The 14,819-nt window shown below is 59.0% G+C and overlaps 1 protein-coding gene across 12 annotated transcripts in view; it reads right to left on the bottom strand.

Moving 5' to 3' along the window:
* The window catches only part of NRXN2 (neurexin 2), a gene marked incomplete at its 5' end in the record, with an annotated part of 99,938 nt that overhangs the window by 41,428 nt on the left and 43,691 nt on the right, over positions 1-14,819 (bottom strand). For 7 of the 12 annotated variants that reach the window (XM_079708407.1, XM_079708416.1, XM_079708414.1 and 4 more), the window contains 8 exons: positions 704-823; positions 1,203-1,376; positions 3,049-3,239; positions 3,858-4,239; positions 4,578-4,697; positions 6,172-6,198; positions 12,244-12,447; positions 12,611-12,997. In XM_079708407.1, coding sequence (XP_079564533.1) covers positions 704-823; positions 1,203-1,376; positions 3,049-3,239; positions 3,858-4,239; positions 4,578-4,697; positions 6,172-6,198; positions 12,244-12,447; positions 12,611-12,997 — 1,605 coding nt within the window. Of the gene's footprint in view, positions 1-703; positions 824-1,202; positions 1,377-3,048; positions 3,240-3,857; positions 4,243-4,577; positions 4,698-6,171; positions 6,199-12,243; positions 12,448-12,610; positions 12,998-14,819 lie in introns of all 12 variants that reach the window. The other 5 variants (XM_079708421.1, XM_079708409.1, XM_079708408.1 and 2 more) reach the window with 2 other exon arrangements.

The raw sequence follows: 14,819 nt of genomic DNA, 5'->3' as shown, positions 1-14,819 counted from the left end.
ACTGCTGCTGAAGCTGCCCTCTCTGGGAAGGGGCCTCAAACAATATGCGAGCTGGCAGCAGATACCCAGCCAGGGAGGGAGAAGAACCAGGTGAGGACACTAGGGAGTGTTCTTGTGGCTCCAAGGGACACCCTGCAGCTGGGTGGAAAACCAGGGAACTGTACCACAGCTGGCTTCCTGGGAAGCCAGCTCCAGAGGCCTGCCCTCCTGAGCCCGTCCTCTGGGGCGTGGGCCTACTCTGGGCAGGAAATCCCAGGCTTCCACTGCACGTTTCTGAGGGCACCAGAGGAAAGGGGGTGCAGGTCGACAATTCCCGCCCCCCCACCCCGTGCAACAGTGTGTATGTGTGAGCTACGATCTGTGAGACCATCGCCAGAATCGCATGGGGAGAGCGACAGAGGCTGACGCCCTTGGTGAGGGGTGAAGGGAGCGGTGTCCCACCAGCTCAGAAGGAAGAGGAGAGGCCGTCTATCAACGATTTGCCCCAGACATGCAGGCAGCAGCCATCCTACACAGGCCCGAGAGGGGACTCCGGGAGAGGACAGCAGCCAGCAGCTCCCTGGGTCTCTCGTGACGAGAAGGGATGAGAAGGAAGCAAGCAGCACGGCTCTCAGAGACCCTCCCTCCTCCGGAGCATCCCTGGGGCCGGGAACGGGCCAGGATCTCCCCCCAGCACCCCGAACTCTCCCAGTCCTGCACTCACGGTCGTTGCAGACGGGGCCTCTGTAGGAGGTCATGGTGCAGTCGCAGGTGAAGCCATCCCACTGCTGTAGGCAGACGCCCTGGTTGGCACAAGACTCTTCGGTGCAGGTGGTGCTGGGGCCTGGAAGAGGCAGGAGGAAGGAACACCCCCTGCTCAGCCAAGCCCCCTCCAGCCTCAGGAGGTATGGAAGCTTCGGGGCCAGGCCAAGAGGTCTTGCTCTCCGTTCTGCTGGGCAGAAAGGGCCAAGAACTGATGGGGGTGGGAGGGGGATGGAGAGGAGCTCAAGGACTGCTAGTCTTGGCCTGGAACTGTGATAAGTAGCCAGGGTGGGAGGCAACAGGGAGGGCAGGTGACCCCCCTGACTCCCCCATACACTGCCCCAGAGTGGCAGCTCCTGCGAGGCCTGAGAGGAAGGCCACTCAGCGGCCCTGGTCTGCCTCTACCGCTGGCCCCCCTGCAGCGTGCAGAGTCACACCTGACTTCTGTGCCCCACACTCACCGTCACAGCCCCTCTCCACCTGCCCGATGCGGTGCAGGGCATCAGCGATGAGGTCGGGGAGGCGCCCGTTGAGGTCCACCGAGGCCAGGCAGCCCTGAAAGCCATCCCGGGAGGCCACCAGTTTGGGGAGGTTGTTGAACATATTCTTGCTCAGACCGCCAATGTACAACTCCCCTGCAAAGGGAGTGGGATCAAAACCTCGGCACCCCGCTCCCCAGGTCCCCATTGCCCTCCCAGGACATCGGCATCCAGCTGTCAGGTCCTGCAGCCCCACAGTGTCCCATCCTGGACTCCCAGTTTCCTCTCAGAGATGCAGCAGCCCGCAGATGCCCCCCCCCCACTCTTCTTTCTTCCTTCTCCACTTTGCCATCTGTCTGCTCCCCTCCCAGAGAAGCCCAGATGCCCGGGAAGGGGGGAGCAGCTGGAGGAACCTGCTCCGTGCTCTCCCCCACACATCTGATTCCAGTTCCGGCCTGTAATCAGGGCCTTTCATAGATGTGCAGCCCGATCCCCTCCACCCCCGCTCCTTCCCTTCCGAAGTCTCCCATCCCCAGAACTCCTTCAGGCCTCTGCCAGCCTCTCCCGACTCTGAGTTGTCTCCTGGGGGTTCTAAGCCCAGCACCTTCCAACAACAACTAGGGCTTGGCCTGGGGACTCTGGGTGACACCAGGAAGTTCTCCTCGGGGACACATCACTGCCTGGCCACAAAGACCCTAACTCCCTGGAAATCATGGCTGGCCCACAGCAGAGCTCCAACAAGACATGGGTCAACCCTGCTGCCCTTGCCCTGAACTCAGTGCAATGCAAGACCAGCCCAGACCACCCTGGGTTTGCTGCCACTGAGGATTATCCAAGACACATCGCCCCCTTCTGGCATCAGGGAGAATTGACAGCACTGTGCCATTCGTCGGGCCCTGGATCTGACCAAAGCTTCTGGTTCCAACTCTGCGGCCTGCTCACTTTGTGACCTTGGGCAAACCGTGTAGCTTCTTGAAGCTTCCATTTCTGTCTCTCCAAGAGGGGGATGAATAGTCTCTAAGGACCCTCCCCCAGCTCGGACAGTCCGAGTCTCACTGACACCAGGGGTCCCTAAGGGACTGAGGGCTGCTTTGGGCGTGTGAGGGTCGCTCACATTACCCCAGTGGGCTCTGGAGAAGCCGCAGGCCTTGTCCTCACTCCTGTTCCAAAACCCCGGTCTCTAAGCTCATCCTCCTCTTCCCTCCTCTCTCACCCACCCATTCTGGGGGCAGGCAATGACTGTTTCATTAGCTACTGAAGAGACCCTGGGGAATGTAGGTCCCTGGTATGACGCTGAGCCCACCAGGGAGGCCCTGAGTCCAAACAAGTTCCCAGACCTAGTCCAGCCAGTGCCCAAGGGCTATGACCAGGGCAGCCTGTGGGGACCCGGAGATTGTCCCTCCTTCCTCCCCACACCACTGCCCCCTCCTACCCCAGCAGGGAGGCATCTGCCAGGACACTATTCTCTCTCCAGCCCCCAACCAAGGCAGACTTCTCAACCCTGGAGGGCCAAGAGGTCTTCAGAAGGCCCAGCTGCCTACTCCTAGCTCCAGAATGAGGCCACCAAGCTCCCCATGAGACAGACACAACCTGCAACCAGGCTTTCAGTGTTGAGAGGGCAGCCTCGCAGGGGGGCCGAGCAGAACTTTGACGGGAAGGTGTCAGGCCGGACACAGTGGAGAACAGGAAAGAGCGAGGGAAACCATGGGGGTGGGGGCGGGGGAGAATCACGCGCGTGAAAGAGCATCCCAGGTCAGGGGTGACCTTGCTGGGGCCGAGGGGGCATCTGGGGTAGGGCCAGGCCGGCTGCAGAGGCCCCAGGCCCCACCTTTGAGATCGAGGTTTCGGGCACCGTTGGAGTGCTGAGTGACGGTGCGGGAGTCAACCTGGAGCGTGTGCACATTGCCGGGGTCCCTGGACACCACCACGTCGTGCCACTGGTTGTCATTGACTGGTTTGTCTGAGTTCCCCTTCATCAAGGACGGGCCATTCCCCAGGTCAAACACGTAGTGGATGTACCTGCCCCACAGTAGGGAGGAGACACTGGGTCAAGGTGGGGCCGACGCTGGGAAGGCGGGGAAAGGAGGAGCTACGGCTGCGGTGGGGCTGGGAGCTGTAAGCAGAGGCGGTGGAGAGGAAGACCTCATAGTGGAGGGACCCAAGCCAACGACACGAGGACTCTGGTGTGAGGTCCCATCATGGGCGGATGCGGGCAGGGAAGGCCACAGAGGACCTGGCTCCGGGGGCAGGCTCAGAAGAGAAGCTGGTGGGGGGAGAGATCTGTGAGGGCAGCAGGGTCCTCTGGGGGCAGGGACGGAGCTGCTCTAGGGCGGGGACCTCTCAGGCAAGAGAGGCCAGAGGGACACAGCCCTGTCTTCTGCCTGAGCCAGGACAGCGAATGGAGGACAGATGTGACTGGGAAATCCCTGGCAAGGAAGTAATGGGGAGGGGTCACCAGGGTGGAAGACAGGGTGCTGCTTCTCCATCTTGGCTGGTGGAGGGCGGACCTGAACCTTGACCTGTGCTCTGGGGGGATTGGACATCTCAGCCAGTGGCTGGGGGAGCTGCATCTTGGTCACGGCGGCGGGGGAGGGGGGAACCACATCCTTGACAGCGGTGTAGTGCCCAGCACCTCACCCCTTGACCAGCTCGATGACAATGAAGTCGTTGCCGTTGCCCGAGTTGAACAGGAGGAGCCCGTCGGGGGCTGTAGTCTTGAACTGGAAGAAGAGGTGCATGGAGGCATAGGCTTGGAGCGTGGCGAGTGCCAGGTAACTGCTGCGACTCTTGAAGGTGACAGGGTCAGCCACGATGGCACGCAGGCCAAAGCGAGCATTGAGCTCGCAGTAGGTGATGTCGCCGTCCTTGCACTGGTCCATGTAGGGCTGGCCATTGAACACCAGCCCGCTCAGGTGCCCGATGAAGTTGGAGGGCACCACAGAGATGAAACGCCGCTCCGTCATGATGCCCGTCTCAATGTTGTGGAACTCCAGCCGCGTGTGAGCTCCTGCCATCTGTCCTGCTCGGGACAGGAGACAGAGATGGGGACGTGGCTTTGGAGCCCAGATCGTAGGATCATTGGGTCCCCAGGAGCCTCCCCTCCACTCAAGGGCCACATGGGAGAGACATTGGCAAACACTCGCAGGTAGGTGCTGGCAGCAAGCACAGCTCCTGGGTCTGGGGGAGTTGTGGGACTCTTTAGGCCAGGGCTGACAGGCTTGTGGGGGCAAAGCTGCCTGCGGGGAGTTGAAATGGTCCCTGGGGTCCAGGAGCCCATGATCTATCAATGGCACTGGCAGCTTGCCAGAATGCTGCCCCAGGTAGTGGTCACCAAGAATGGGGCCGCAGACCACCTACCCTCCACGGTCACGTTGTCCACTGACAGCTGCAGGCTCTTGCCACGCCGCACCACCCGCACCGTGTGCCACTCATTGTCATTGAGCTTGTGCCCCGCAAAGAGCGTCTCGGGGCCTTTACCTGCGGCACCAAGGGGGGAGTGAGCATGGCACCTCCACCCGCTCGCATATGGCTTCATGTACCACCCTGGGCACACAGAGCCTCACCACTGCACACACTCATGCACACAGGTACACACACCCACACACACAGAGTTTTTACACACCCAGTCATAAACACAGACATGCTCAGTATTGCCACACTTCGCGCAACTCCCAAGGGTGCTGTTCAAAAAGAATACGGTGTGAATGGCGCGGTGCCTCTGGAGCTATGCCCTAAGACTCTGCACGCAGAGACTCACACCTGCACCAACATACTCCTCCCCACATCTCCTAAGGACCTTCAGTCGTCAGTGTGTGTAGCCAGCAGCTAGTCCCAGCATATATACATAGGCCTAAAACTTTCAAAAATACTGAGCCTTACCACGCACCCAAATGTGAATGTGCACCCACAGACTCACTGCTGGCAGTGGAAACACACAGACACACAGCTCCCCCATCCAGAGGATTCCAACGTGACCTTTCTGCACATGTCTGGTTAATTCCACACACCCAGACACGCAATCATATACACAGCACATCCAGCCTGGCCGGAGAGCAGAATGTTTCTTAGGAATTAGGGCCATCTATTCAGGACCTGGATTAACCACTCCCAAGACTAAAAACATGCAGCTTTAGAATGGTGATGCAGTCCATTTGCAGCACCCCCAGGTTACACCTGGGCCTCCCAGTGCTACTGCCAGAAGGGACAGGGTTCACCACGCATGCGCACACACGTGCCAAACACACACCAGAGCCACGGTACATACACACCCACTCTGCCTGTGGCTGCCATGTCCCTGTGCTCTCTTACGTGACCTCAGGGCACACCATGCAGAAACACTCTCAGAGACAGAGCATGGAATCCAGGCACACTGGGATGCTCAGAATTGTCCACACCCGCTCCCCATCTCACCCCTGCTGCGAGCCTCGCTGTCACCTCTGAAAGAGCCCCCATTTGGCAGAATGTCACCCCCCACCCCAAACAGGGGCTGTGGGAGGCTGAGCTTTGAAGCCCTGGCCAAGCTCACCTCCTGCTCACCTCCCGCCCTCATCTTCTTTCCTGTGTGCCCCGCCCTCCCCCTTGTGGCCACCTCTGGAGATGCAGCAGGATGTCCCAGCCCCTCTCTGGCTCCCTCCGGCCATCCCGCGGTAGGCGCGCCACCGAGCCTTTGCCCCACCCTCCAGAGGATGTGAGGTGACTTGAGGTTTCTGGGCCTATCTTCTCAGACCCTCCACCAGCTGCCCCTAGGTCAGCTTCCTCGGGCTCATCCTGCCCTCCACGGCCGTACCACCCTCACCCCCACCACTCCAGCTCCCCTCTCCACACCCACTGCCCAAGCCCCACACAATCTAGCCATGAAGCCTTCTCCTCCCCCCACCATCCCTCCCCAAATCCCAGAGTCCAGAATCCCAGGCCCCTTGGGGCTCTGCAGAAGAAGAGGGAAGCCACTTACTGGGTGCGCAGCCGACGCGCAGGCAGTCTGGGGGGGCCATGGGGCGGGCAGAGGGGGAGGGGAGACAAAAAGGCAGAACAAGTTTTTTTGTTTGTTTTTTTTTTTTTTTTACATCCTTCACAGGGAGGGGTGTCTGCGGGCGGGGGTTCCCCCCAGGGCCACTTTCTGGGGACCACGCGTGCTGAGGTGCCTTCTCCCCCTCCTCAGTTGGACCCCTCTCCCTCCTTCCCCCAAGAGGGCTCCAACCCTCTCCAGAGCTGGGAGGCGGGGCAGCCAGGTGACGGGAAGAAGGTTTACATCTCCCTTCTTAGAGGGGCCCAGGCCTCTCATGTCTGAGGGAGATGGGCACCTTGGGAATCCCAGTCGTACAGGGGATCAGTGAGGGGGGCTGAGGGCTTGACCAACCCGACATCTCCCCATCTCTGAGAGGGAGACGGGTGGGGAGGGCCAGAGCCCCTGCACCCCCTGCTCTGGGACAACTCCCTGCTCAGAGCCCAGGCTGTGACACATCACCCCGTGTCCTCTGGGCTCTGAGCTAAATGGAGGAGTCTGCCCCAGGGCCCCCTTCCCGTGGCCACACACCTCCCAAAGTCCCAGGGGGCTAGCACCACCCCTACAGGAACCTTCTTGCTACCCTTCCTAACGTGGAGGATGCCAGGCTGTCCTTGGGGACCAGGATGGTCCTTCACCCTGAACAGGAACTAGTATTAATCCATTTTCCTAGGGAAGGGCCAGGGGCTCACAGGTGAAGACACCGAGGCCCCCATTGTATGACTCCTGAGGACGTCAGGGACAAGAAGTTACCATAAGCAAAGTCTCCTGCCCCCTCCCCAGCCCCAGCATTTCTATCCTGCAACTCCAGGCTGGGAGGGCCCCGTGTGCTCAGAAAGCACACTGTCTACACAGAGCCCCGGCGCCTCTGGCCACACCCCTGGTGGGATACATTACCCACCCCATGTGAGTCAGCCAGCCTTGCCGAGGAAATAGAGCACTAGAGTCCTGTGCAATTGGGGCTTAGGGCTCTTTGGACGCCTGTCCTGTTCCATCAGACCCAGACAGCTTGGGGCTGCAGAAGGTCCTGCAGGAAGAGGCAGAAACGCTGGGTCCTAATCTCATCATGTGACTGCGGGCAAACCTCTTCTCTCCGAGCCTCAGCTCCCCTCCCTGTGAGCTGAGGGGCTTGAACAAGAGGATCCTAAGCTGGGAGAAAGAAAAGGTGTCCACTGGGCTGGCCCTTGCCTCTCAGACAGGGGCAAGTTCCAGGCCTCTCTTAACAGCAATATCCTGCCATCCTGTGGCTCCTCCCGGAACAGGCCCTGCCCACAAGGCCCAGGAGACAAAGAGGGGTGGGGGCACCTGGCATCCCCTGGGCCCTGAAGGTTCCTGCAGCGGAGGTGAAAGATTCCCCTGTGGCTCTGGGGGCATGGGCCCCTCGGGCAGTACAGCTGAGCCCCACACGCGTTGTCAACCGCAGCAGAAGAGTGGGGGGAGCAGCCGGGACCTTGAGCCACAGCCTGGCACCGAGGGAGAGGCAGAGGGAGGTCAAGGGGCAGATACAGGGGCAAGTCAGAAGTCATAGGGAGAGGAAGGAGGTGGAGAGGATGCAGAGAGAAAAGAGGAAGAAAGGGCGAGCAGAGGGAGGGAGGAGCTGGACAGAGGGGGAAGGGGAGGATGTCGAGGTGAGGGCAGGGGTGCCAGGCCTGGAGTCAGGTCACGGGGGCTCTCTCAGGGCCAGCAGAGTCTTCACCAATGAAGGGTCCAAAAAAGAAAAAAGGGGGCTGGAAAGGCAGGCCGATCCCCTGTTGGAGAAGAGACCTAGAGATGAGCACAGTTCTTCCCCTCCCCAGCAGGGGAGCACCAGGAAGGGGGGGGGTCCATCTGTCCAGAGAAGAGGTGTCAGCTCCAGGCCCACCCCCTTGCAGTGACCCCACCCACAGGAGCCCCTACTCCAGTGGGGCTTGAGGGGAGCCAACTCCCCTTGAAGATGGGCCCCCAGGAAGCAGCCAGCACCATCCCAGGGGAAAGCCAGGAATTGCGAGTAAGTGGGAGAAACTGCCCTCTGGTGCCCACACCCACCCAGAGTGCAGCTCAGGGAGCTTTAACTGCTAACCTGTTGACTAGTAACCTACGCCTCAAGTTCAGCAAATGGACAGAAGCGATTGGTCTGCAGAGACCCACCAAGGTCCTGGCAGGACATGGAGACCAGGGTGATGGTATGAATGTGTGATATGACTGGTGGGAAAAAGTCATCTGCATGGAAAGGAGCTCAGGAAAAGAAGCCAGGCTTCTCTTTCTGCAACCCACCTGCCCCCACCCAGGCCCCGAGGACTGGAGGTGGGGGAGAGAGAACAAAGGCTCCAATGCAAGAAGCCTCAGGAGCCCGCTGGCTGGAGTCTTGGAGGTGACACCGCAGTGGCAGCATGCACTCCGGCGCAGCCCTCCTTCACAGCCATCTCCCCAGCAGCCCAGCCTCAGAAGGAGCTCAAGACCTACTGAACAGCCCCCCATGGGAACAAGGTACCGTCCCATGGTCCCAGAGATTAAAGGGCTTTGGAATGTAATGTGCATTTAGCCTGGCTTACAACACAAATGAGAGTCAGGCTTGCTCCGTACAGCTTGAGAGGGCAGAACTAGGTCCACAAGTAGGAGTTTCAGAAAGGGGAGCTGCCACCAGGGAAGAACCCAGTGATGAGAAGCACTGAGGTGGCCATCTCAGAGATGGGACGCTCCTGACACGGAAGGCCTCTGAACAGAGGTGGAGAGCCTCCCGTTGGTGGGGGCAGGCACAGAGGATGCACCCACGGGGGCGGGGCTGAAGGAGGTGCCTTCTGAGGGCCCCTCCAGCTTGGAGATTCTTCAGTTACAATGCGCCATTCATGTCATCCTCACTAGGAACTGGGATTGCCGACGGGCACACCTGGAGAAAGGCAACTCCAGGGGGGTGATGAGGGGCAGGCCAGGCTGGGCACTGGCCCCAGAGGCCACGCCCAAGGTAGAAGGAACCCAGGAAGCCAGGTCACACTGGAACAGGGTGAAGAACCCAGGGATCCTACAGTCCTCTAGGGACAGAGACCAACCACCCTGCTCAGGGCCTGTAGATAACAGAGCTCCTGGAACTGGCTCAGTGTCGGCAGATGTGGTGGAGGCCGGGGCAGGAGGCACAACCGGCTTCTCTGGCACCTCTGCCTGGATGGAGGCAGCAGCCTCAGGCCTTCTCGGCCCTCTCCAGCCCAGCAAACACCCAGGCGCCTGAGGCTGGCACTGAGCGCCTCCTCCCGCCACATGGCCAGGGGCAGCTCCACTCTCTTCAGGACCAAGTCTGCGTCATTCCAGTGAGCCCCTGACATGCTGTGCAGCTGCCTGTGGGAGCCTGGCTTCCCTCACTACAGGATGGGACCACGAGGCCAAAGACCAAGCCCGCTGGGCTCCTCTCCATCCTCCAGCAGCAAGTCCGGACCAGGACCAGGGCCTCAGTGGAGCAGGCCCTGGGTAGCAAGCAGGATGGGGATCAGAATGGGGCTCCTGAGGTGGGGCCAGCTTGGGTCATGCAATGTGGAAGCAAATCCCAGGCCTGGCTCTAAGCTTAGGTCCCTGTCCCAGTACGATTTCCCTTGCAGTCGGCTGGGTCTGTCTTTATGTGTGTGTCTTGCATCTATATGACGTCCTCACTCCCACTATTCCATTTGAGCCTCAAAACCACCACAGAAAGGAAGCAGAGTGAGGATCCTTGTCCCCACTTTACAGACAAAAAAACAGAGGCTCAGAGAGGGGAAATGACTTACCCAGCAGTCTAGGAGACCAGGGCTAGAACCCAGATCTTCTGGCCCCAGGCCCAGTGCTCTTCCCATCATAGCCTGAGGCTGGTGGCTGGGTGTGTGTGTTTGTGTGGTTCACAGAGAGGTCACACACCTCCCTGTACACACATCACTTGGTGTCTGTGGACAGATGTGTCTGCAACAAGCATTTGGTCACGGCTTGTCATGAGCTGTTAGAGATGGCATCTCTGTGGATGGAGGCGGGCACAGCAGGCAGCGAGAGATGTGGGAGGACTGTCCTGCTGGCCACCTTGTTCCTTAACTTCTAAATACTTATGTGACACAGACAGAAAAGCATATCCATGGGAAGGAGAGGGTAGATCCTGAGGGTGAAAGGTCCCGAGGGCCCCCCAGAGGGCACTGTCCTGGCCAAGGCTGCTGCCTCCTGTCGAACCTGAAGGAACCCACGCTTCTTCACAGGGAAACTAAGACAGTCCAAATGAGGAAGAAGCATCTGCTTTCCCTGCAAATAGAAGGCCCCAGATTTCCCCTGCAGTGTCCCCACCAAGTACAGAGCCACGTGCTTACCACACCGAGAACACACACGTGCCAGGGTGAAGGGGTACCTCACCCTGGGTACACAAACCTGGGCAGTCTGAGAACCGCAGGGCCATGCATGGGGTCCTGGGCTGGAGCCTTCCTCCTGTGACCGTTTCAGGGGTGCCAGGGGCCACTGTACAGACCCGTGGAGTGCTAGCCAAAGGGTGTCTCCCATTCCGCTTCCCACTACCACCCACCCCCCACCCACTCTGTAGGCTGTGATTGCGGTTAGAAGCTGAGCTTCAGGGAACCCTAAAGTTCCCCACCTCCGGGGCCCTGGCCGCCTGCACACCTCCCCACCTCCAACCCCCGCCTCACTCAGCAAATCTTTGTCCTAGGAGTACAAAGGCCAGGTGGCCAAAAGGGGAAAGGACACAGTATAAATTTATTAGCGAGGTAATGGGTCCCCAAAAGTCTGTCCCCCAAATGCCCTGGAGACCAATGTTAAGATAGACTCCAGATAAATATTTAAAGCTCAAAGCTCCGTGTTCTCTCCAGTTGAGCATTCTAACCTGCTCAGAAGAACCCAAATTCTCCTCCAGGCCCAGGACACAAGAAGCAACCCCAGGGGCCTGAACTTCCCACATGACAGGCCCTTGGGTGCTACACCTCTATACGCTCAAAGGCTAGCCTGAAAGGGACAGATGTGACCCCAGCCTGGGCAGCTTAGGCCCTCTAGCTTCCAGGGTTCCCCTGACTGAAAGCTCCATGATGGTGGGACCTCGCCTTCGTCACTACTGTAGCCCCAGGTTCAGAACATACTAAGGGCACTAAGAAGGTGTCCCATAAATATCTGCTGAGTGAGTAGCCCTGCAGTTTTCCTTCTGACCCTGCCCACAAGAGCTGAAGCCCACGGAGAGTCCAACAGGTCTCACGGTCCCACCACAGGGATGCCCCAGGGACTGCCAGGTGAAGTGGAGCCGTGCCTCCTCTGGGCAGGGGCAGAGGCATCGAGCCTTCAGGTGGCAAGGGCCCCTGATGCCCCTCCACCCCCCAGCTCTGTTAGAGGCAATGAGGAAAGCACCGAACCTCGGGGCAAATGGCCTGCGTTTGAGTCCGGGGTCTTCCCCGACCATCACTATAGCTTTCTGATGTTGGACAGGTCAGTAGATGGATCTCACAACCTATAAAACAGGGGTAGCTATGGGGACTCACATGTGAAAGCAGATAAGGGGAAGATGACATGTCCCCTTGTGCACCACACACACACACACACACACACACACACACACACACACACACACGGCTCTCTAAACGCAGAGCAGACGAGGGCGGCTGTGTGAGGGCTGGGTCCTCCTGTCTCCGGATCTGCCACTGCACTGAGCTTGGGCTGAGCACCAGTAGGCGTCTGCAAGTGCTTCACGAATGAATGAACCAACGTATGAGCAAGCGGATGAGTCGACAACCAGGAATGAGCTATGTCCTTACATGTGCGTGCGTGGAACAGATGCCTCCGAGACCCAGGAGCGCCCCGGGAGGGTGGCTGTCACACCCCAGACACATTCTGGGTCCCCCTCCCCACAGTGCCGCCGAGCGCGAGGCATCGCCCTACACTGTGCTTCCTCGCTGGGACGAAGTTCTCAGGGGCTCTGACCAGGGCTGGCACCTCCCCACCACCAATCTCTCACTGGCACCACCACCAACTTCTCCAGACAGAGGGGGTGTGGCTAAGAGGCAGGGTCGGGGAAGGGGCCAGGGGCACGGGCAGGGCGGTTACCGAGGTTGACGGTGAGCTTCATCTGGCCCCCGTCCAGCTCCAGGCGCAGGGTGTCAGCTGACTCCCTGGAGGTGGTGGCCATCATGAGCCCGTAGGCCCGCTGGGACATGAAGCGCAAAGACACGTCCTCCGCTTCCGTGTGCATGGCGTTGGGCAGCATGATCTTCATGTACATGGAGCCATCGTAGCTCAGGACCGTGGCCTCTGCCCCAGGAGTGGGGGGAGGGAGAAGTGGGGGGAGGACAGGCAGAGGCCAGTGGAGGGAGAGAGAAGACCAAGAGAATCAGTGCAGGGATGGCAGGCCCAGGGCTGGTCTGCGAGGGACACAGGGATGGGCAGGGGGCCCCGGGATGACAACCAGCCTCACCTCTCTCACAGACCCGCCCCAGAAAGCCGGTCCCGACGCAGTCACAGACGAAGCGGTTCCAGCCCTCTCGACAGACGCCACCATTGCGGCAGGGAGCGGAGGTACACTGCTTCAGCGTCTCCCGGGAGCAGAAGGGGGCGACGCCCACAGCCGCCTGCGCCTCAGCCAGGCCCCGGAGGTCTCGGCTACGCCCATCTATGAAGAGGTCCCGCACGCAGCCCACGTAGCCAGCCCGGAGCGCCGCCGTCCACACCTCCGGGGGCAGGGGCAGGTCCACCCGCCCGCCTTCAGGTAGGCCGCCCAGGTACAGCTCGCTCTCCAGGTCCAGAATCTCGCTCTCCCCGGTGGCCAAGAATGGCGTGCTGCGGCTATTCACCGAGATGGAGCCTGAAGATGGAGAGAGAGTGGGCTTCAGTGAGGAAGGCAGGACCGAGAGACCCCACAGGCCAGAAAAGGATGTCCTGCCCTCACACCGCAGGCAGCCCTGGGCTGCAGACACTGCTTGACAAAGGTGCCAAGTTCAGGAACCAGTGTGAGCCCGCCCCAGCCCAGCTGCAGTGTGCAGTGGGCCTCTGTCCGGACTCCTCCTTCCCACCTGAGCAAGTCCTCAGAGGATGTACAGGAGGTGGACACACCCCCAAAGGGCTGGATCCTTCACATGTCCTTCCCCCAGCCAGCCCCTTAGACCAGGAGTCAGAGGCAGAGACCCCCAAGGAAGCTGAAAGGCTTGAATCCAAAGGGCTGCCCCCACTAACATTTATTGAGCTTTAATGACTATATGCCAGGCACTTAGCACTTCACGTATATCATATCTCTTAAGTCTCATGGTAACCCTATGAAATTGGTCCTTTACGATCCCACTTTGAAATGGCAGATGAGGCTTAGAGAGACTGGGGAAGCTGCCCAAAGTGCCGCAGCGAGTAAGGACCAGAGCCAAAGTACCACCCAGGTGGCAGGACCCCAGAACCTACATCTCCCACCCCCGGACCTGGAGAGATAGTCAAGCCGATCAGCTCCTGGAGCCTGTGAGACAGGATGGCAGCCAGGAAAGGGAAACCAAGCATGGCTCTTCTGAGTTGTAAGAGTTCTTTGGATGGAGAGGCTGATTATCTCAGAAAAAAGATTTGGGATCAGGTGCGAGCTTCAAACCCTTTCCTGAGATCTCAAGAAACCAAGACCTATACATTAGAAGCTTTATTCCGTTTGTAATTTTTATTCCATACATTCTCCTTCCGCTCTCCTTTCTCAAGTTTGGAAGAATTCTTTAAAAGATAAAAATAAAAAGTCCGCCTATCTCAGAGGGGCTAATAAAGAGAGGTAAGGATGGTTTGATCCACGCTAGGCCTGATCGGGCAGAGATCGGGGGTGGGGAGTGGTAAGAGACAGAGTGCAGGCACCAAGCGTGGAACTGCAGGAGCAGGACCAGGGCCTCCTCTGCACACTTGGCTCCGCATCTGGAGCACGTGCTCCTCTGTGCAAACGCTTCCCTGTGCCAGAGAGGCCCTTCCCCTGTGCCCCATTTTAACACCATGGTCCCTGGCTTGTCCTCCCCGACAAGGTGTCAGATCCCCACTGCCCCTCCCGGCCCCCCAAATGTGGCCCCCAATCACCCACACTTCTACTTGTAGCAGGTTCCCCAGGTGCTTCCACCCACCCGCTGTGGGGCCTCCTGGACACGGACACCACCCAACTGGACTCTCCACAGACGAACAGAATATGAAAGAAGGAAGGGGGAGGAAGGCTATGGTGGGGAAAGGGTGTATAATGGAGACTCAGCAAAAGGAAATTAAAGTGAATACAGGTCTTGTTTCAAGGTCACTCTAAAACATGGAAAGGGAACAAACCAAGTGTCCCACGACAGATGGGTGGATAAACAAAAGGTGGTCTATCCATACAATGGAACGTTATTCAGCTGTGAAAAAGGAAGGAAATGCCATCACATGCTACAACGTGGATGAACCCTGGGGACGTTATGCTAAGTGACATAAGCCACACACAAAAGGACAAATATTGTGTGATTCCACGTATAGGAGGTCCCTAGAGTAGGCAATTCATAGACAGAAAGTGGGATGGTAGTAAACGGGCTGGGGGACGGGGAGTTAGTATTTATGTGGACAGGATTTCAGTCTGGGAAGATGAAAACATTCTGGAGATGGAGGGTGGGGATAGTTACACAAGGTGAATGCCCTTAATGCCACTGAACTGTGCA

The sequence above is a fragment of the Hyperoodon ampullatus genome (assembly GCF_949752795.1).
Source record: "Hyperoodon ampullatus genome assembly, chromosome: 7".
Classification (NCBI taxonomy): Eukaryota; Metazoa; Chordata; class Mammalia; order Artiodactyla; family Ziphiidae; genus Hyperoodon; species Hyperoodon ampullatus.
The sequence above is the reverse complement of the archived record's forward strand: the minus strand, read 5'-3'. Positions and strand labels throughout refer to the sequence as shown.